Source organism: Tauraco erythrolophus, chromosome 11 (genome assembly GCF_009769465.1).
Source record: "Tauraco erythrolophus isolate bTauEry1 chromosome 11, bTauEry1.pri, whole genome shotgun sequence".
Classification (NCBI taxonomy): domain Eukaryota; kingdom Metazoa; phylum Chordata; class Aves; order Musophagiformes; family Musophagidae; genus Tauraco; species Tauraco erythrolophus.
Window position 1 is genome coordinate 11,620,131 of NC_141475.1, and position 21,092 is coordinate 11,641,222.

Genomic DNA, 21,092 nt, shown 5'->3' on the forward strand with positions numbered 1-21,092 from the left:
TCACAAATCTAAGTATAAAAATACTACTGCTGGACCATGTCAAACCATCCACTGCAGATATTTAAGGCTATATCCATAAACGTTCTGCCTTTATAAATTTTTTCAGTAACAGTACTGCTTATGTGAAAGATTGTTACTATTAAAAGCGTTTTGTGCTATTTGCTATCGTTTTAGAACAGACTTGTGACTTTTTTGACGATATTTATGTCTTGTAACTTTGTATGAGGTATTAAATACCTTCAGTTTCATTTAATCTAGTACCATACTGCAAATAATGACTTTATTTGCAAACTCAAATCAGAGCATTGAACTTAACCCTTTTGAGGAGTGCAATTGCTGAAGGAATGCTGAATAGCTGAGTTTATTCGAAGTAGCAACTACTGATTTTATTTTTAGATGAGTATTTAAATCAGTAATTTAGAGCTATCCTTTGATCATTAGATCTGTTTCCCATTGTTGTTGTTTGTCTCTATCCAGTAGATGACAATAAGGACTGCAGAGTGTTAGACATGCAAGCAGGCTATATATAATGGAGACATCAACTATGAAATACATACTTATGCTGTCTGTCTAATCTTTCTCATCCTAAGCAATCTTTGAAAGGACCTGTAAGATTTATGACATTTGGTAACTAGTGTTCCCAAAGATGCTAAGTTGCTGTTATTTTGGTGCAGTTAGCTGGCCAGAAGAAGAAACCCCCTCCAATGTTAGTGTCCCCCCATCTCAGGAAGATGATGTAGTGAAAGTATCACAGCTTCTACCTTAATTTACTAACTTTCGGGGCAATCAATTTATGCAGGTCTTGCTTGTTAGGGCATGTGCTTCTTCTGAAGGTCATGGGAACAATGCTTTTATTGACTCCACTTCTGTGGAAGGAGCCTGTTCTAAAATGGCAGAGTCTGGTTTTAGAGAGTAGCTGTTTGATATATTGTTTGGGTGCATATTCAGGTTACTTGCAGAATAGTCTTAGGTGCTTAAAGAAAACATTTTAAGTGTGACAACTCCTGTGTCTTGTTTAGTTTTGAGAACAGTCACCTTTCTTCTTGTTTTGGTCAGGAATTGAAGCTGAACATACTGAGAACTTTGTGATTGGTTCAACTTTTGCTCACTCACAACTACAATTAGAAAATCGGAGCAGGAGTACTTTTTCCCCCCTTCTGTCATACCCTCATTCAAATTAAATGTGTATGATACCATAGCAGCTGCATCATAAGAAGGGCTGTTTAAAAAAAAAATAGTTCCTATTCTGAAATAATAATTATAAGTATAAATACTAAACCTCAGATCCTTCAAAAGCTACCGTCTGGGGCTTATGGCATACAGAATCTATTGAAACAATTTAAACCCTGAAGTACAAGTAAGGGAATGTGTAGAATTAAGTGAAGGAGAACAGTCTTAAAAATCACAAGTAGAAACCAGGTGCTTTGCCCCTTCATGAGTGCATACTACAGATATTTTGTAAAAGCAATATTTGATGGTGAAATTGGATGCTAGGATGTGCTTGTCCTGCTGTGACAGATGGTCTTTCAACTTTTAAGTGTTTAGACCAGTACATGGTGCACCAGTCGGTTGATAAAGCAGCTCAGTCTGGAATGAAAAATGTGTGGCCACATACTTTTTAATGGTTTGATGTATTAACAATTGTAAACTTAAATAGATTTTTTTGAATGAATATATTTTCTCTGATTAATCTGTGGTTGTTTTTTTTATAAGGTGTGCAAACAGATTTGGCTAGGCCTATTTGATGATAGATCATCTGCAATTCCAGACTTCAGGGATCCACAGAAAGTAAAGGAATTTCTACAGGAAAAATATGAAAAGAAAAGATGGTAAGATAGCTTTACAATTATAAAGATTGCCTCTGACAAGAAGTGAAGATGGACTGTTACCCTCATGTTCTTGAGTGTACTTTCCTTGGGTGCTCTTTGGACTAGATTGCGCAGCTCTGTAAAGTGAAATGATTTCTGGACTTTATTCAGAGTTATTACAGGAAGCAGAGAAGAAAAACTATTTAAAGAAGTTTCTTAATGTGTAGTTCATATTGATGGAACAGAAATGGCTTAAAGGATTGTCAACAACGGTGTAAAGTAAGGGGTTTTATTTACAAAAAAAAGGGGTTTTTTTGCAGGTTTTTATTAGGAGGTGGAAGATGTGGTTTGTATTTAAGTGCTATAAAATATTGATGATTTGGAATTCTAGTCAATTAGAAAAAAAAAATCGCCATATTTAAATAATGGCAGCTACTGATTGAGTTTGTTGCAGGATCAGTGGTTAAAATAGCAAAGCTGAGATCAACCAGTTCTCACACTTGAGTCTTATGAATGTTGAGCAGAACTTTTCATGTTAAACGTGTAAAAACTGTTGCTGTCCTTCGCATGTAGGTATGTTCCTCCAGAGCAAGCAAAGGTGGTGGCATCAGTCCATGCATCCATATCGGGGTCTTCTGCTAGTAGTACAAGCAGCACACCTGAGGTGAAGCCACTCAAATCTCTCTTGGGAGAAGCTGCACCCACACTGCACTTAAACAAGGGCACCCCTAGCCAAGTGAGTAATGAGAGCTGAAGAGCACAGAACTGTTCGGCAGTACTTTTTTAGTGGCACAGGAATTCTTGCAATAGCAACTGTTACCTAATAGTGTGAATGCTAAAGACAACTTCATTTTATCTATTTTATTGAAGTATACAGATGTTTGCAGATCAGGTTCTAAATTAAGCTTGTTTCTGTGGACCAAATTGGTGTTTCTTTTAAATAGTTATTTTCAGTAAGGAGAATTTTCCAATGTGATTGTCAAATTTAATTACGATTGTCTCTTGCATAAATATCTCTAAAGTTCGAACATAATGTGATATATTTTCGTGTTTGATTTTTTCATTTGAAAACAGTAAAATGGCTGATAGTGTTAACCATGAGATTAATAGTGAATATGTGGATGAAAAGCATGCATGTTCATTATTACTTCCAATGCGTTCTTTAAGTGCCTTCATCAAGTGGCTTTCAGGAGGAGTCTGTATGCTGCTTAGGTAAAGCCAAACAACACTATGTACTTAGTTTGGAGGGAAGACAGCTTTTTGAAAAATTGTTTTAGCTTTAGGATTGTAATGAAGAGGTCCGTTCTTTACTCTCCTTCAGACTCAAACAGTAGAAATTTACAGCTTGCAGCTTTGCTATGAAATTCTTCAGTTTTTCTCTCCCCATAGTGAATTCTAAAGACTTCTTAAGACTGCAGTGAATAACTATTTTTCAACTTGTAAAAATAAGTTTTATTGCTTGTATTTGTACAGTATTTGCCGTTTTAAATACATTTTTTAAGTTGCTTATATGCTGCTACTTCCTTTCCATGGAAATCTGCTGCAGAGTTCCTTTAAAAGCCACTGTGGTAACATAAACAAATTGTCTTCCTCACACTATAGGATGAGGATCTGTGCTGTATACAGCATCTTAAATTTCAGGACTAAATGTCTTGTTAAAGAAATATGATTAACATATCCTTCTAGTATTTTGCAAAAAGTCAGTTTGGTAAAATATCAGCTTTTATTAGCTAATTGAAATGTTGTTTGTAGTCTCCTGTTGTAGTTCGATCTCAAGGACAGCAGCAACAAGAAAAGAAACAATTTGATCTACTCAGTGACCTTGGCTCAGATATCTTTGCTGCTGTTCCTCCTCAGTCAAATGCTACAGCAAATTTTGCAAATTTTGCACACTTCAACAGTCATACGGGTAAGTATCCTGAGCAGTGTATCCCTTTTAAATATATAAAATGCAGTTTAAATTTTTGATGACTCTAGACTAAACTTCTTCATGAGGTATATCTAATTTCTGTTCCTTGAGAATGTTGTATTGCTCAAGATTTCCTTTAGATCTTTATAAAGAAAGATTGAAGACATAAAGGCTGATAATACTCCTTTTTGAAGTGGGCGTTGCTATTGCTATTTTCTATATGTATGATTAGACTATTTCTGCCTGCTGCTAGAACTTTAAATTCTTTGGGTGAGAGTGTGAGAAGATGAGTAACAGAATGTAAGGAGAAGCTGCTATTAGACCTTCAGTTTTCTTTCTGAAAATTATTAGGAAGAGCATTCATGGAAAGAAAGCAGATACAGAGACTTTAAGGGAGTTCAAATGCATTGACAATAACTGTCAATTTGTTAAGAGAAAAAACAAAGGCTTCCTCAGTTTAAAGAATGACCTCCTCTTTTGTGTGTATGTCTGTTTGAAAACTGAATACTACCATGTGGGTAGTATTCTGTAGTTTCAGAAAGAATAAACAAGCTTTGAGCATATGTCTTTACTGAGAGTGGGGGGAGGCCTTGAATTCTTAAAGAATGACTTCAGTAAAATATATTGAGCCCTCAGGGTTTATTTTAAGTCAAAGATCTTGAGCCATAGAAGTCTATCCTAATAAAAAAAGTTGATTCTGCGGTCACTGAAGTATGTTGTTGCTAACTTGCATTGTAATTGTGGGAAAGTACCTTAGCCTGCCTTGTCTGAATGGGCTTTTCATCTAGTTTTTCTGAGAGAAACTGTGATGCTGCTAAGCTAACAAGAATAAGATATTTCTTACAAATCAGTCCTGAAATTGTTAATAGCTGAGAGGAAGCACAGTAGAGGGGACTCAAGACACATCTGAGGAACTGAGTAGAGTGTCAAGACTTTATCATAGTTAACTTCCAGAAAAACCCGTTGTGAAATAATTGGCTGAATTCAGTAATACAGAATAAGAATTGCTGTTGCAATGTATTTTCTAAAATCCTTAACATAAGATTTTATGTTAATCATCTCTTTGGAGGTATATTTAACTGGGAAAACTTGTGCTGACTGGCGAATGCTGTACAGTGTTACTGAAGAGGCTACTTATTCTTTCCAAACTTGTTGCTGAATGATTCTATATTTATATACACTTAATTACTCTTTGTGGGTTTGGGGAGATGAAAATTCCATTAAAGCAATATTTCAATACTGTGTTCCAAATCTAGGTAAAATTCCACTGCATCTCTGCTGGGTAGTTTTTAAAAAGATAAAAAGCAATATGAACACTCCAGAATAAATATAACCTTATGAAAGAGTCTCTTAATCTCTGGTTGAAATAAGTGCTGAAAATCAAAGTTGAGAGAGAAACTCAGCTGTATGGACTAGTTTTCTGTTTCAATAATTAACCATTGTGGTCATTACCATGACTCCTTTCTGTAAGTTTTAGAGCCCAAAACAGTTTCAGGGCTGGTAAATCAATTTCTAAAAGACAGAAATCTGATTTTGAACATGAGATAGCTGAATGTGTATTGTGGACTGGTTTATCCGAAGGTGTTTTCTGACTTGCTAGGGTAAAAGACTTGTAAGGCTTGTTCTGTATGCAGTAACCACAGGGTAGTGTTGACTGAAACGAATAATGAAATGTTACAGATTCTTCCCTTTGGAATACAAGGAGGGTTGATTAGTCTACCAGCTTTGGCAAAATGGGTTTTAAATGCTCATTTAAGGAGCTGCATAAACATGTAATTCTTGATAATACTCACACACTATAGCAGAGGATGGAAGAGCTTGCACTTAGTCCAGCACTACTTTCTTCAAGTTTATGGTCTGGTGTTCTTGTTTTAGTATTTGGTTTTAGCTACACCTACAGGAGATAGACTTTTCTCTTTCCCTTCATGAACACCAGAGTTAACTAAAGAAGTCACTGAGGAGCAGTAGCAAACTTAAGGTTGTCTTGTATAAGTTACTCTTTCTGCAATTAAGGCACAACTGAGTGCAGCAGCTGATAGGAAAATACGAACAACTTGTGCTGTGATAGATAAAGTCTAGATGTAAAGCTTGAAAATTATGCAGAAAGTGCAGCTTTAGATATGTTCCTTTTTTCTGAGTTTTCTAATGTACTAAGCTGGCACAGGACATTGTATGTTGAAGGGGAAACTTGCTGACCTTATGTTTACTGTCTGTGTTTAATTACAAAGTTCCATAACTTCTCCAAAGTGATGAGATTTTGAAGATAACTGTACTTTGTCTATAGTTTACAGACCGGTAATTACAACAACAAAAAAAATTGGCATGTAGACTTTGTAGAAACTAATGAAATAGAAGACCTGCACAAAAGATTTTAAAAAGACATAGTGACACAGCACAACTCTGTCACGGGTCACAAGGGAGAAGAGTCTTTAGCTAGAAGAAATAATAGTACAACATAGTTACTGTCTTCTAGAGAATTATTTTCAATTTTGTAATTGTATATTTATGGACTTCAGGTTTTCTGTTTTATAATGTTTCATACCTTTATTCCACACCTACGTAGTGCAAATCTCTCAGAAGAAACTATGCAGAGATGGCAGGGGCAGCTCGCATTGCCGTCACTGGTGCTGTCATACCTGAGCTAGCTTTAGCCAGTGAGCTTTTGTTACTGCCTCATTGATCTGCAGGCACCACAGCAGCTTTAAATCTATGCCAATCTGCAATCCATTGCAGTTCCTTAGCTTGTTTAGGATTGTTCTTAGGTTTCTGTGTGGAGAACTGAATTTCGGAATTGCCAGTCCATCCTTAAAAACATGATCTACTTACTGTTAAGGTACAGGAAAGTACAAGTCTTACCTGGTCCTTACCTTTGTGCCACTGTCGTGGTTTTAGGCTGATCCAGCAACTAAAACTCACACAGTCTCTCCTTCTCCAGTAAAGTAGAGAGGAGAGGAAAAAAAAAAAAATAAAGGGACTGAGGGTTGAGACAAGAACAGAGGGAGCACCCACCAACCATGGTCCCGGGCAAAACAGACAGGGCTTTCTCAAAGCAAAACAGTTTATTAATGGTTACTTAGAAGGACAAAGGGAAACAAAACCGGTTACTTGAGAACAGAAAGAAACAAAACCAGATCTTAAAACCGACACCTTCCCCCCCCCCCACCCCTTTCCTTTTCCTCCCGGCTCTACCTCCTCCCCCCAGCAGCACAGGGGGTAGGGACTGGGGGGGTGCAGGTCAGTTCATTCCGTGCTGTTACTGCTGCTTCTTTCTTAAAGGAGGAGGAGGAGTCCTTACACCCTTTTCCCCTGCTCCAGTGGATCCCCTACCCACGAGGAAAAATCCGCAAACTTCTCCAGCGTGAGTCCAGCCCACAGGAAGCAATCCTTCCCCATCAGATTGCCCCAGTGTGGACTTTACCACAGTCTCGGATACTTAGGGAGCTGTAGCCACTCGCTCTGGCGTGGGTCGTCACGCAGACTCCAGATGCCTCTCTGCCTTGTCGTGCGTCCCAACAAGACCATCCTCAGGCTCAGGCATCTTCTCCCCACGGGCTGCGAGTGGGTCTCTACTCTACCGAGGCTGTCCTGGTTGCAGGGGGGCCACCTGCCATCTCACCACCATCTGCAGGGGAAACTCGGCTCCGGCACACCTCCTCCCGCTCCATCCTCACTGACCTGCTGTCAATGCAGCTGTTTCTCTCAGATCTCAGTCCTCTCCGGGTGAACTCAGCCCAGTGGGCACCCTGGGAGTGGGGTGCTCCCGAGTTCCCCAGCTGGCTCCGCCACCGCCATTCTCCGTGGGTGGCACCGGCCCGACGCAGGCAGCTGCCCGGCCTGGAGCCAGGGAGCGGGGGCAATGCCCTCTTCCCTTCTCTCCTCGCTCCTGGGCAAAGCACCTTTTCCGGTTCCTTTGTCCTGACTTAAATAGGGCAATTCGCAGAGGTGCCCTATTGGCTCAACCCCGAGGGGGATGGCAGTCTGATCTGGTGGCCAGAACTAAGTCTAACCCGGTTCCAAAACTGGGGAGGTCACAGGGAGCAAAACCCCTCTCCTGCCACCAGAACCCCCACCCCCTCCACATCAAACCATGACAGCCACTTTTACATAGGTTTAAACTTTACCACATAAAATAAAGCAAGATTAACATCTGAATGCTCTGCAGAAGAGTCTTTACAGCTCCACTGTTTAACATGGGCCTACTTGCAAATCATACTTTGTGTCAGCTAATTCAATGAAGTTGTTAGAAGTTGACTGTAATATAATATGTTCCAGTTTTTCATCTAGACCCAAATGATATTTCTTTTAAGATTCTTGATGTAGTATTCTGTTTGTGTGAGTAGTTAAAATGAAAAAAATTGTCACAGTTCTAGGAGTGACATGTATGTACTTAATTCTATTTGGTTAACTTAAACATCGATCTCCAAGTAGCCCCTATCTAATTGATGCATCAGGATGAAAGCATCACTTTGATTTTAAAGCAAGGTGCAACTGGATTCTTAATTTATTCCTCTTAAAAAGCTACTGCTTTAAAAACAAAAAAAAACCACAAACAAACAAAAACACTGTGGAATTTGAAATCTGTAGACTGCTGTTTGAACCACTACAGATGGTGTAATAGAAACTATTGTTCCTCTGTTTGTGTCAACTTTTTCTCCTTGCGCATTTTAAAGGTGAAAATTTTAGGACAGAACTTTCCCAAGACCTTGCTTTTCCTTATTGATTTCCACCCCCATGCTCCCTTCCTTGGTGACTCTCATGCTGTGGTGGGTTGACCTTGGCTGGCTGCCAGGTGCTGACCAAGCTTCTCTCTCTCCCCTTCCTCAGCAGGATGGGGAGGAAAAAACATGATGAAAAAAGCTTGTGATCCAAGATAAGGACAGGGAGATCACTTGCCAGTTACTGTTATGGGCAAAACAGACGTGACTTGGGAGAGGATTGACTTAATTTATTGTCAATTAATAATAGGGTGGGATAGTGAAAAACAAAAACAAAACCGAAACCACCTTCACTTCTTGTTTCCAGGTTCAATTTCACTCCTGACTCTTCTACCTCCTCCCCCTGAGGGGTATGGGAAATGGGAGTTGCAGTCAGTTCATCTCTGCTGTTTCTTCTTCCTCATGCTGTTCCCCTGCTCCATTGTGGGGTCCCTTCCCTGCAAAAGGATACAGTCCTTCACAAACGTCTCTGACATAGGCCCTTCCCATGGGCTATAGTTCTTCAAGAACTCCTCCAGCGTGGGTCCTTTCCGTGGGGAATGGTCCTTCAGGCATGGACTGCTCCAGCGTGGGCCCCCCACAGTGTTATGGCTCCTCTCCATTAACCACAGCTCCTGCCAGGAGCCTGCTCTAGCACGGGCTTTCCACAGGTTCCAGCTTCCTTCAGGACACCTATGCCTGCTCTGGTGTGGGGTTCTCCACAGGCTGCAGTGTGGATAATCTGTTCCGCTGTGGTCCTCCATGGGCTGCAGGGGAACAACCTTCTACTTCACCATGGTCTTCTCCATGGGCTGTGAATCTCTGCTCCAGTGCTCCACTTCCTCCCCCTCCCTCTTCACTGACCTTGGTGCCTGGGAGATTGTTTCTCTCACATTTTTCTTGCTTCTCTCTCACAGCTGCTACACAGTGATTTTTTTTTTTTTTTTTTTTTTTTAATTCTTAAATATGTTACCACAGAGGTGCCACCAGCATTGCTGATGGGCTCAGCTTTGGGCAGTGGCAGGTCTGTTTCGGAGCTGGCTGAAACTGGCTGTTCAAAATGGGGGCAGCATCTGATGTCTTCTTACAGGGGCCACCCCTGCAGCCCCTTGCTACCAAAACCATGCCATCTAAACCCCATATGCGTGCACACTTCTAATAAAAAGTGGTATCAAGTAGACTCAAACTTCACTCTCTCTCCCAGTATCCCTTGGGAAGGGAAATACTTGCACTTTCATTTACATTAGCAACATTGTGGAATACAGTAGTTTGTATAAAAATGCCCTTGTAGTTTATAAATTTGTAGTACAGGTGCTTTTTTAATAGAAATTAAGTGGTGCAACTTTTTATTGGCATTATCTGGTTATTAAGTAACAGTACTTAAAACAATCAGCCTAATTTATTGGTTTTGTATATACTTAATCCTCAGAATCCCTCCAGAATAAACAAATCCTGACCCAAAAATATAATATATTGCCGTCTGTTATTGTAGAAGGTGTTTTGTGGGCTTTCTTTAGATGATAACTCAAGTTACCTATACATAAGGGTTTGGTTTGCATTTGATTAAAAATGGTTTTTTTCCCCTTACTCCTTCCTTATGGTAGTATCTAACTTTCTGTGGAGCTTATCAGTTAAGGCACCCAATTCCTATTAAATCTATAGATGCTTGAATGTACAACTGTTTGAAATTAGATGGATGTTAACTTTTATTTTCTCCTATAGTATGGCATGAAAGGAAGGCGAAAACTGAAATTCTATTTGAAATTTCCTTGGATTTTATTTTGTGGATACACTCTATGAATGCTATCTTCTTGACATTGGTATTGATTTTCCATATTTTTGTACTCTGATTTAGTTTTTTAGAAACTGAATTTTCCGGTGAAATGAATTTATAAACCTAGCTAAAAGTGTTCAAGCAGTGCCAATCTAAATTCATTCAAGGAAGAAGCACTTTGTATGTGAGGAATTCAAATTGTCAGTATGTTTCAAGAATATGTTGTAATTTTTATTCCCAAAGATGTGTTCAGTTAGTTCACAAATTCTAGTTTTGGAAAGTAGTATTTAGTGTGATACGTGGTTTGGATTCTACAGGTGTATGCATATCTGGTATTCTGTACTTTTTGACTATGTTTTCCCTGACCAGCCACCACTGCAAACACTCTAGGGTTAAGCTGAACTGGACTTCATCAGGTCATGTAGTTGTGAGTAGTAGCAGGTGAGAGGAGGAGAGAAGTAGCATTAACTGGTACAGCTCTGTGAAGGTGATTCGTGAAAGCTTGTTCTAAGACAACTTTAAATTGTAGAATATCACATATAATTTTTTCATGTAAAAAGAAATTACAAGGTAGGACATAACCCTTGGAGGCTGTCATGACCATTAATTCAGTTAATACATCTGGTTTTGTGTTTATTTCCCATATCCATTAACGTGTTTTGTTCCTTTGCAATTTACAGCGCAGAACTCTGCAAATGCAGGTTTTGCAAACTTTGATGCATTTGGACAGTCTAGTGGCTCGAGTAATTTTGGAAGTTTCCCCACAGCAAGTCAGTCTTCTTTTCAGCCCCAAAATACAGGTAGAACTCCTAGCACTTTTGAGTAATACTTAATTGAAATAATCCTCACCTTTATGTTGGAAGGTACTTGAGTATTTCTTGCATCTGCCTGCTTCAATGCAGTCAAGCCATCTGAAGCTCTGGGGAAACTCAAAATGAATTCCTTCTGTTTGGTGTTGATTTTCTTTTTTTTCCTAATGCTACTCAGAAGTCTGATTTATCGCACTATGTGTTTGTTAGCTCTACACCTGAAATAACTATGCAAAGAGTAAACCATATTGCTTTTGAAAAATATTGAATTGACTCTAAGAGAAGTATTTCAGTAGACCCAAAAGCATGTTACAGTACCAAAAAAAAGTGTGTCTATGCGTGTATATATAACATATGCACACACTTCAGTATATTTGACTTCATGTGTAGAGCCTATTGCTAAGATTTATTTTGCTTTCCTTTAATTTGACCATGCTTTAGAACTTCTGCTTGAGCTTACACTTGCTGCTTGTCTAGATCTTTGGCTGACTGACTTTCTTTTCCTTTTTTTTTTTTCTTTTGAGTGTGGTGTCGTTTTAAACTTTTTTTCAAATTTTCTTTCTCCCTTCTTATGTTAACTTTAACCCACACACAATTTCTGGCTGTCCAGCGTTCAGAACGCTTTCATCTAGCTGCAGTTTTGGTGAATTTACTTCAGCTTTTCCTCTCCAGGCTGTACACAGTAAGTTCCACACAGTGGAAAACTCAGCTTGCTTCATTTTATGCCATTGTAGTATAGCATTTTCATTCCCACTGTTGCATATGTTTTAACTTATTATGCTACTAGAACGTTGTGTGCTCTGTAGTATGAGTAGAATCCTTCAAACAACTGTTATAAAATATGATGCACTTAATGGAACAACTCATTTAAATTTAAGTATGTGACCTGCCTAGATTAAATTGTCTGGACACTGAAGAGGTGGAAGCTCATGGTTTCCTATTTGAACTGAAGTTCAGTTGTGTGGACCTAAGTCAGATTTTTAAAATTGATTTATGTATCTCTGATGTCAGTGGAGACTTGGTATAAAAAGAGCTGCGTTGTGTCTTCCCCCTCACCTCTTTACTGATTGGATGTAGTCTAAAAACAGAGAACCAAACTATCTCTCTAAACCTTGGCATGACATCGTACTTTTGGACTTCTGGGTGCTTTTTTTTGCTTAGAATGATGACTGACATCTGAAATGGTTAAACATTGTACCATTAAGTAAATGCAAATAGTAGCTATTCATTGGACACAAATGGCAGGAAAATGAAGCTTCTGTATTTTGAATGTTAAAGATTCAGACAAATACTTACTTTCTAGCAAAATATTATTGAAATTAGCTTAACAGCTAATAAATAACATATTTCATGATCAAATTATGACTGTAATGTAAGCTGCTGAAGTTTGGGGTTTTTCTGATCCCTGCTCTACAGACTGAAAAATGTGTTAAAAAAAAAAAAAAAAATTAATTCTGTTGGCCCAGAGTAACTTTGAAGGAAATGGGAAAAGGTCTTAAACGTCTGGGATGGGATGGGGGAACATGTTGCCTCACGTAGCCAAAAAGAGGTGGGATTATTGTGCCATCAGTTGTAGTTGGAGAGACTTTCTCTAGCTTTGGAGTGTTGATGATGTTTAACTTAATTTGTTACAGGTGGAGGTGCTGGATCAGTGAATGCTAACTTTGCTCACTTTGATAACTTCCCCAAATCCTCCAGTGCTGATTTTGGAGCCTTCAACACTTCCCAGAGCAACACCACAGCAACTGCGGCCAGTAAAGCTGCAGTGAATAAACCGAATCTCCAGTCAGCTGACAAATATGCAGCTCTTGCTAATTTAGATAATATCTTCAGTGCAGGACAAGGTATTAAACTCTTTTCTTTGACATGCTTATTCTACATGTGTATACTTACCACAAGGATGGCTGTGCCTATCAAAACAGTAACTGTATTTCAAAATGTCCTTTCTTGTAGAATTTCATGTCAGTGTACCCTTAATATGCAAGATGTAAGTTTTAAGACTAACATGACTCTAAAAGGATGTCATCAGAAGACTGCTTTTTGGAAACCTACTTCCTATGGAGATAAATAATTCTAGGTGGAAATATCTAAATAATTGTATCTAGAATGACAAAAATACATATATTTTTATTTTTATATATTTATGCTAAAACCTATAGTGAAGGCTGCTGGATAGAGAGCTACAGTTGGTGCAGAGAACAGCCAGAGTAGCTTTCCTACTTCTCTGCTGCTAAAAGATTTGGCTTTAGTTTTTTATAAACTAGTAGCAGTGATGCTTGGATTTAGATGACTTCAAGGAGAAAAACCTAATTATTCTGTAACTTTTTTCTTCTCAAGTGGTGTGTGAAAACTTGTCTTCATTTGTAATGTAGAGCGTTGTTCTGAAATGCATTATGTGAGGGTATGTGTTTTGATAAATTTTCTAGTTGAAGATGACAGTAGTATTAAGTCGTCATTTCCCAGGGAAACCAGAGACACTTTGGAGCTGTAGAATATCTATAAAAGCATGACACTTATTTAATAGCTACTGACTTGTTAAACTTTTTCCCTCTGTATGCTGTGGTGCATATTTTAATTTTTAAGTCTGAAACTTACTGTCCTTGAACTTTCATTTAGTTCTCAGCGTTGGCAGGGCAGAAAGTGAAACCATCTTCATCACTTTTAATGTGATTTCTTTCTTTCTAGGTGGTAGTGAGCAAGTAAGTGGCTTCAGTACAGGAGTGTCTACATCAGCAGGTCCTGCATTGTCAGCCCCAAATCAGTCAAGTGCATCTTCAGACAAGTATGCGGCTCTAGCAGAATTGGACAGTGTGTTCAGCTCCACAGCAACCTCTAGTAATGCTTATCCTTCCACCAGTAACGTTAGCAGGTACTTTGTTAGAAGTAGCTGATTTTCTACATCGACTGCAGCAATATGCAAAAAAGTTGCTCCAAGTTGTTTCTCGAATCTGTTTTTATTTCTTATCTAAATGGGGAATGTTGAATGAGTTTAGAGGTAGTACTGAGACTGGATCCTTTGTTTTTAATAATAGCAGTACTGTCTGATAGGATATTACGAGATAAAATTAAGAATGCTTTCTGTCAGCAGAATGTTCACTGTGGCTTTCTAGTCATTACGTGCTAAACCTGTGAGATGGTAACACTTTCCTGTGCAGAATATTTGCATGCGTACTGAAAATCATAGCATCATCCTTGCCAAAAAAATATTCAGATACTTATAATGTAAATGGTGCCAACTACTTCTTTTTTAGATCATTGAAGTAATAAATACCAAATGCCTGTTATAGCTCTGCTTGGTATTGCAAGTGCTTCTAAAGCTTCTGCTTTGCAACCTTTATGCTGATGGCGTCTGTTCAATATTCTTTCTTGTGCTGTTGATGAAGATGACTTTTCATTGCTCAGCACTAGTTATAGTCTCTGACCCTGGCATCAGGGGCTCAGTTCCTGACATCAGTGAATTATATTGCAGTTTGCAAATTGCACGTAAGCATTCTTTTTCTATTTTTTTACATGCCAACAATAATTGTAAGTTGTATTTAATTGTGAAACAAGCAATTCTGACTTCACTGAATGTATGAATTATTTTCAGCAATGCTTTTGGAACAGTACCCGTGGCTGCTACTGCACAGACACAGCCTGCATCTTCAAGTGTGCCTGCTCCGTTTGGAGGTATATAAGTGTTACTAACATCTTTTATGGACTGTAAGCAAACATCTTACTAATTTCTAGTTGATAGTGCTGTACTTTGACACTAGTGATATTGAAGTTTCTAAAGGATACCAAAAAAGTACTATTGCTCTGATGCATTTCAAATTAAGCATTTTAGTATAAATTCTTAATTTTTCATGTCATTTTAGATATTAATTTATGTCTGTATAAAAGCTGTATAAACTTATGAGTCAGACTGGCTATTTTTAAAAGACTCTATTAAATAACATGTTTTTAATCTTTCAGCAACACCTTCCACAAATCCATTTGTAGCTGCCCCTCTTGCCCCAGTGGCACCTTCAACAAATCCATTCCAGACCAGTAGCCGAGGAGCAACAGGTTAGAAAAAACAACCAAGTGTTTGGGAGACTTTCTTTCAAGACTTGCATTGTTTCTTTTTTCATAGCTGTGTAATTTGTTCCTTAAAGACTTTCCATATTATCTGTCTCTCTAGTCTATTTGACATGTTGTGTGTTTGTTTAATGTAGCGTATTTATGAATAAACTGCAGAAATCAACTTAAACTTTTTTTTTTGAGACAACTGACTTTTTTTTTATTGGACTGAGGACATAATTTTCCTGTTTCTGGCCCAATTCTAGGATTTCAATTGGTGGCCATGAAAAAATGTCAAGCCGATACGTGTAAGATCTGATACTACTTAAGCTATTCATAGTCTGCGTGTTACCCGTTAGGTACCTTCCAAAAGAATAAGCTCAGCTTTGAAGCATGCTTCATAGCAGATTGCCCTGAAATCAGGGGTCTTGAAAGCCCAACTGCTAAGCTGGTACACTTGCTTTTTTAACTTCTTTATTTCAAAGTCCTGAAAGCCCTTAAAACGAAAGAGCTGGAGCTAGAACCAGGAAAGACAAGACTTTTGGGCTGTTAGCTCCTCACCAGTCCACTTATTCAGTAAATTGGTGGCATCCTTTATTTTTCTCTTTTGTAACAGTAATGCCTATGTTTAAATATAATCTTTATGCTCATGAATTACATTAATTGTCTGGGGAAGGATTCTGTAGAATTTGCCCATAGACAAAAAGTTAATCACTTTTTAAAAAAGCAAACTTGTAGTTTTCTTTAAAACACTGAATTTTGGGTCATTGTTAAGAACTTACGGCCTCTTTAGATAAATTTGTTTCAATACAACAACTCTATCCTTCCTTCTAAACTCCTGTCTTTGGCTTGCAGAGGTTCCAACCCTGTGGCAGCTATACTGATGTTATGTACTAGGTGACAGATAATGACTATAAGTAAAGATAATATTCTTCCCCTTTCGGTGTAAAGTATAAACTTGTAGCTTGTCCTTTGATGCTAAGCTTTCTTTCTGCATGAACTTCGCTATTTATTACATGGGAGATCTGTTTTGTAGTGTTTATTTCTAATGGTTTTCTTAGCTTAATCTATTGCTGGTCGTGCTATGAACAATTTGTTTGGTACATGTGTGTATATTTCTCTCTCGTGTATATATAACTAAGAAATGACTGTTCAAGAGTGTATAAATGATTTGACATTGTCTGGTCTCTTTGTGGCTTCCATAAGGCCTCTCGGGAGCAATGCACTCTCACATATTTCCTCAGGCTCATTTTGGTAGGTGGCCACATTTGGTATCAAGTTTCTTGTGGCTAGTTGTTCTTGCTTGTAAAGGCTTATTGATAGCTATCTGGTTCTCTGCACGCGGAATTTCAGAAGACTTTGTTTTTTAAAAGGGAGTGGGTGTGGGTATTTGGCAACTGGGCAAAGGAGAGAAGAACATACATAGACAGCCTATTAAGCAACTAAAACAAAACCATTATCGTTATCCTCCGTAGCAATATAATGCTAACAAGTTGATTGCCTCTTGAAGTTTCTACCAACAGTAGCTTGATGCCTTTTGGGATATCTCAAGTCACTGCTTATTTTGTTGTGCTTTTGTTTGCTGTTTAGCAAATTTACCTGTTGAATAGCTTCTCTACTAACTGTCTCTTGAGAACAATGGTAGTACACTAGTTTTGCACGTACTTTGTCAACAGTTTGTGTATGTATAATGTCTTGCCCTTGAATACTTTTGGGGTAAATTTTTCAACTGATAATTAAGCTATGTTCATTAAATATATTAATTTTTTTAAACACATAAGCTTGCATACATTGTAACGTTTCAAAAGAAAGTCCTGTCTAATGTTTCACTAGAATAAAATGCATGGTGTCTTTATTTGTACTAAAAAAACCTTCTATACATTTCTCCTTTCAAGAATAACTCCCAAAAGACTGAATAATGGTTTTGTTACTATGTTTTTGCACTTGATGTGCTCTGTTTGTTTGCTGAAGGCATGTGAAATAGCATTTGAGCTGTGTGTTCTTTACTTGAAATGTTCAGCAGAGAATCAGATGAGAAGGTCTGAGGTGTTTTTTTTTTTGTTCTAAGTCTTACCTCAGTAGTAAAATTGTTTGCAATAGGAACTTTGTGTGCAATAATGTGCATGGCGGGAATTTCCTTTAAAGTGATATTAAGGATGGGATGAAGAAAGAGGGGATGCATGTATCCCTTATGATTAGTTTTCCTTTCCTTGTAACTTACTGTAATGCAGCTTGAAGTAGGAAGATCCTTTCACGCTTTTCTCAGAAGGAGAAAAACAGAGGGGCTTATGCTGCCTGAAAGTGCTTGCTGCTGATGTGTACAGACTTTTACTAGAAAAACTCTGGGGGAAGTATACGATAACATAGAGAACATAAAAAATAATTTGCTTTTCAGAAAGTATATCTTAATGTGCTGGATCTAGTAAATTTTAAAAGTTTCCATTCATTTTTAAAGTAAAAAAAGTAAATTATGCACCTAGTTGGTGGTGATCCAAGCTAACAAACCAGTTCAGTGGCTGCAGAAGTTGAACCTAACTTTTGTATGGTCACTGAAGCATTAGGAGACTCTTCTTAACATGGCATTTTAGTAATTTCTCATGTATAAAGTAATTTCTTATACATAATTGAATGTTATTTTTGCCTACCAGCAGCAACATTTGGTACTGCATCCATGAGCATGCCTGCAGGATTTGGAACTCCTGCCTCCTACAGTCTTCCTACTAGTTTTAGTGGCAACTTCCAGCAGCCCACGTTCCCAACCCAGACAGCTTTCCCTCAACAGACTGCTTTTGCTCAGCAGCCAAATGGTAGGTCTACACATTTTAGATAATCTTACTTAAGTCAGAAATATGGAGAAAGTTATCTCTCTGAGTTAACAATAATGGGTGCATATTTATTTCTATACGAACTTGATAATAATATTGATGAGAGGTTCCCACAGTTCTGGCTCTGTAGTAGAGCTTCCTGACTTGGATGTGTACGATGACAGAACTGAAATTTTACCGTAATCTGATACTAAAATTATAAATATTCCCAGACCTAAAGGATTTTTATGCAAGAAGTAATGTTTTGTCTTCACTTTTGGAGTGTCTGCAAACGATTAGAACACTTTCTCTAACTTATAGAACACAGGCAAGAGAAAGTTGGAAAGTGCTTTCTCCCTAAATTTAAATGGTAAAATAGCATTGAAAAAAGTGCATATGTAGAAATTGAAAATTGATTAGTTCTGAATAGTTGAAAACAAACAAAAAGCCCAGCCGTATATTTTTTACACTTGCATTACTGATAGTGTTAAGTAGGATCAATCCTGCTTCCAGTTATTTTTGAGAGTTGCGGCAAAGAACTCTTTGAAGGTTGGTTACTAGTACTAATATTTTTCACTTATCTTTCCAAGGAGCAGGTTTTGCAGCATTTGGACAGGCAAAGCCTGTAGTAACTCCTTTTGGACAAGTTGCAGCTGTTGGAGTATCTAGTAACCCTTTTATGGTAAGCGAGTTGTTGCATGATATTAATAACTTCTGTATGTCTGAAGAGGCATAATCTATAATACTTAATTTAGAGACACACAAAGATTTCTCTTTTTTTCAGCTTCAAATAAGGAAAGGCAGCATGTGAATCTTCTAAATGCAATTCAGTATTATGATGACATGGCATTTGTAAGACTGTTCAAATCAAAGCAGAGGTACTTGTATGCCATGCACTTACAGTAGTGTAATTTCAGAGAACCACCAAAAAAAAAAGACTACAACATAAACCAGAAGTGTTTCCTATTAGATTGTTTTCTTTTTCATATATCCTGCATTTATGATTTACAATATGGAAAAAATCTTAAATATTTGCCTTATTTTTCTTCTTTTATTTTCCCTCAGGCTGGCGCACCAACAGGACAATTTCCAACAGGAAGCTCATCAACCAATCCTTTCTTATAGCCTTATAGACACTTTACCCAAAAGAACTCTTATGTGGTCACATAACATCTCTGCGCCTCTTGCACTGTTGTCTTGTTTCACTGATATTAGCTTTAAACACAAAAGAAGTCTTTAAGAAGTAAAAATAAAAACATGCATTGTGTACCTTTAAAAAAAGATTAAAAAAAAAAACCACAAAACCCAAGAAAATCAACCCTGCACCAGGTAATAATGTGCAAAACAGAGGGCTGCGGTAACATCCTTGAACCTGTGAACTGGCAGGTAAAAAGTAGCGGTATCATGTATATTAAAATTGGCTAATAAGTTATTGCAGATACCACATTCATTATGCTGCAGTACTGTACATATTTTTCTTAGAAAATAGCTATTTGTGCATATCAGTATTTGTAACTTTAACACATTGTTATGTGAAAAATGTTACTGGGAAATAGATCAGCCACTTTAAGGTGCTGTTGTATCTCTTGGAATGAATGAGCGACATCATTTTAACCATTGGTATTGGAAGTCATGAAGTTAAATTGAAGGTTTGTTCATTTCTCAAAATGTTTTCCTTTCCTAAGAGCTCTTCTATTTATACATGCCTAAATCTCTAATGTTAGAGGGATACCTGTCTGCATAATAAAGCTGATCATGTTTTGCTACAGTTTGCAGGTGAAAAAAATAAATATTAGAAAAAAAACCACAATTGTGTAACATTATTTATGCGCAGTAACATTTTATTGGGTTAAAATGTACATATGGTGAGTCTCATACACAGATGAGTTATCAAAAGCAATTTACTTAAAGGTGAGTTAAACTTAAAATTTTTGCATGCCTCACTTGAATATGTTTTTGTGTCCCTGTGACTAAGCTTGCTGTTCTTGCTCAAATGAAGTGACCTATTGAACAGGAAAACATTAAGTGAGCTTGGATTATTTTGACAGAATAGCTGTGTAACGAAGGACACTGGAAGCACTGAGGAGAACTGGTTATTTGCAAAAGACACGTAATTATGGGTAGCTAATGACAATCTTTGAACAAGACTTAGTTGTGATCAGAATAGTATGTGTAATAGCAGGCCAAGATACCGCAGATGTAATAGTACTTTTTATTAAAAAATTAAATATATTAGTAATACCTCCTGGGGAATATTAAATGCATCGATTATTTTTTTTTATGTACTGGAATGTTTCCTGTCATACTAGAATGGAATTTCTAGAGGGCAAAAAATGTCTGGCTTATCTAGTCTGTACTAGTAAGAAGGTTAAAGGAAAATATAATTCTGCATCAGAGCATTTGGTGATGGTGTTTGAAACACAGAGATAATTTGGCTTAAGTTCAAGTGTAATACTAGAACTAAGCAAGTAATGTAATTATATTATGAATACATAAACTGTAAGCTTAAACAGTTTCTGATGAGCTGGAGAATGAAGTTCGAACATCTTTCAAGATAAGAATAGATAAGATCAGAATGATTTTTGAGAAAAGGATATGCAAGCCCATTTGAGACAAACTTGAAGATTCTTGAAAGTGTAAGACATTTTGCTTGTAATTGTCTGCCTCACTGTTAGATCTGCTTATTTCTAGAGGAGCTGAAAGACTTGACCACTGCTTGTAAAAACACTCTTATGCCAGTGCTTTTGACTTTTGCTGCCTGCCTTTGGGGGGTTAGGTAGCATTTTCTGTATCTTATCTTTTTTTTAGGCTTTGAAGATCCCAAAGCAGATGATAGGCAGCTTATACAACAAGCTGCTTATGGTAGCATTCCTCACTTTAAATCTCTGGGTTTGTCCTGTTGGCATATTTAAAGTTAAAACAGACTTAAGGTCTGTCTCTTCCTTCTGATGAGGACTGCTGGATAGAGTATGGTGCATAGCTTAATTCCCAAGATTCTCTGGGAAGTTCACTAAACAAATCCCCAGCAGTTGAGGGTTTCTGGGATGTTTGTGATGCCCTTGCTCTTGCCACTGTTTTTTGGCATAGTATAAGTAGCTGTAGTTCTTCCCTGTTGTTGACCGTTCCTATTTGGGGATAGTAACACATAAATGCAGTAGAAACTGAGGAACTGCAAGGGTTCAGAAGGACTTGTGGAATGTTTAAATGTACTTATTGTGGGGAACTGGACCAAATCAACCAAATAGCTCATTGA

The 21,092-nt window shown here is 37.7% G+C and overlaps 1 protein-coding gene across 7 annotated transcripts in view; it reads left to right on the forward strand.

Moving 5' to 3' along the window:
* AGFG1 (ArfGAP with FG repeats 1) overlaps positions 1 to 19,637 on the forward strand; it is a 38,118-nt gene extending 18,481 nt beyond the window's left edge. Inside the window, exons 3-15 of one of the 7 annotated variants that reach the window (XM_086618121.1) lie at positions 1,714 to 1,829; positions 2,382 to 2,544; positions 3,561 to 3,717; positions 10,866 to 10,985; positions 11,605 to 11,676; positions 12,629 to 12,838; positions 13,680 to 13,863; positions 14,584 to 14,663; positions 14,949 to 15,041; positions 16,242 to 16,289; positions 17,684 to 17,842; positions 18,430 to 18,521; positions 18,905 to 19,637. In XM_086618121.1, the coding sequence (XP_086474247.1) occupies positions 1,714 to 1,829; positions 2,382 to 2,544; positions 3,561 to 3,717; positions 10,866 to 10,985; positions 11,605 to 11,676; positions 12,629 to 12,838; positions 13,680 to 13,863; positions 14,584 to 14,663; positions 14,949 to 15,041; positions 16,242 to 16,289; positions 17,684 to 17,842; positions 18,430 to 18,521; positions 18,905 to 18,964 (1,554 nt within the window). In that variant the 3' untranslated portion in view covers positions 18,965 to 19,637. The remainder of the gene's footprint in view (positions 1 to 1,713; positions 1,830 to 2,381; positions 2,545 to 3,560; positions 3,718 to 10,865; positions 10,986 to 11,604; positions 11,677 to 12,628; positions 12,839 to 13,679; positions 13,864 to 14,583; positions 14,664 to 14,948; positions 15,042 to 16,241; positions 16,290 to 17,683; positions 17,843 to 18,429; positions 18,522 to 18,904) is intronic. The other 6 variants (XM_086618122.1, XM_086618125.1, XM_086618124.1 and 3 more) reach the window with 6 other exon arrangements.
* Positions 19,638 to 21,092: the final 1,455 nt, after the last annotated feature.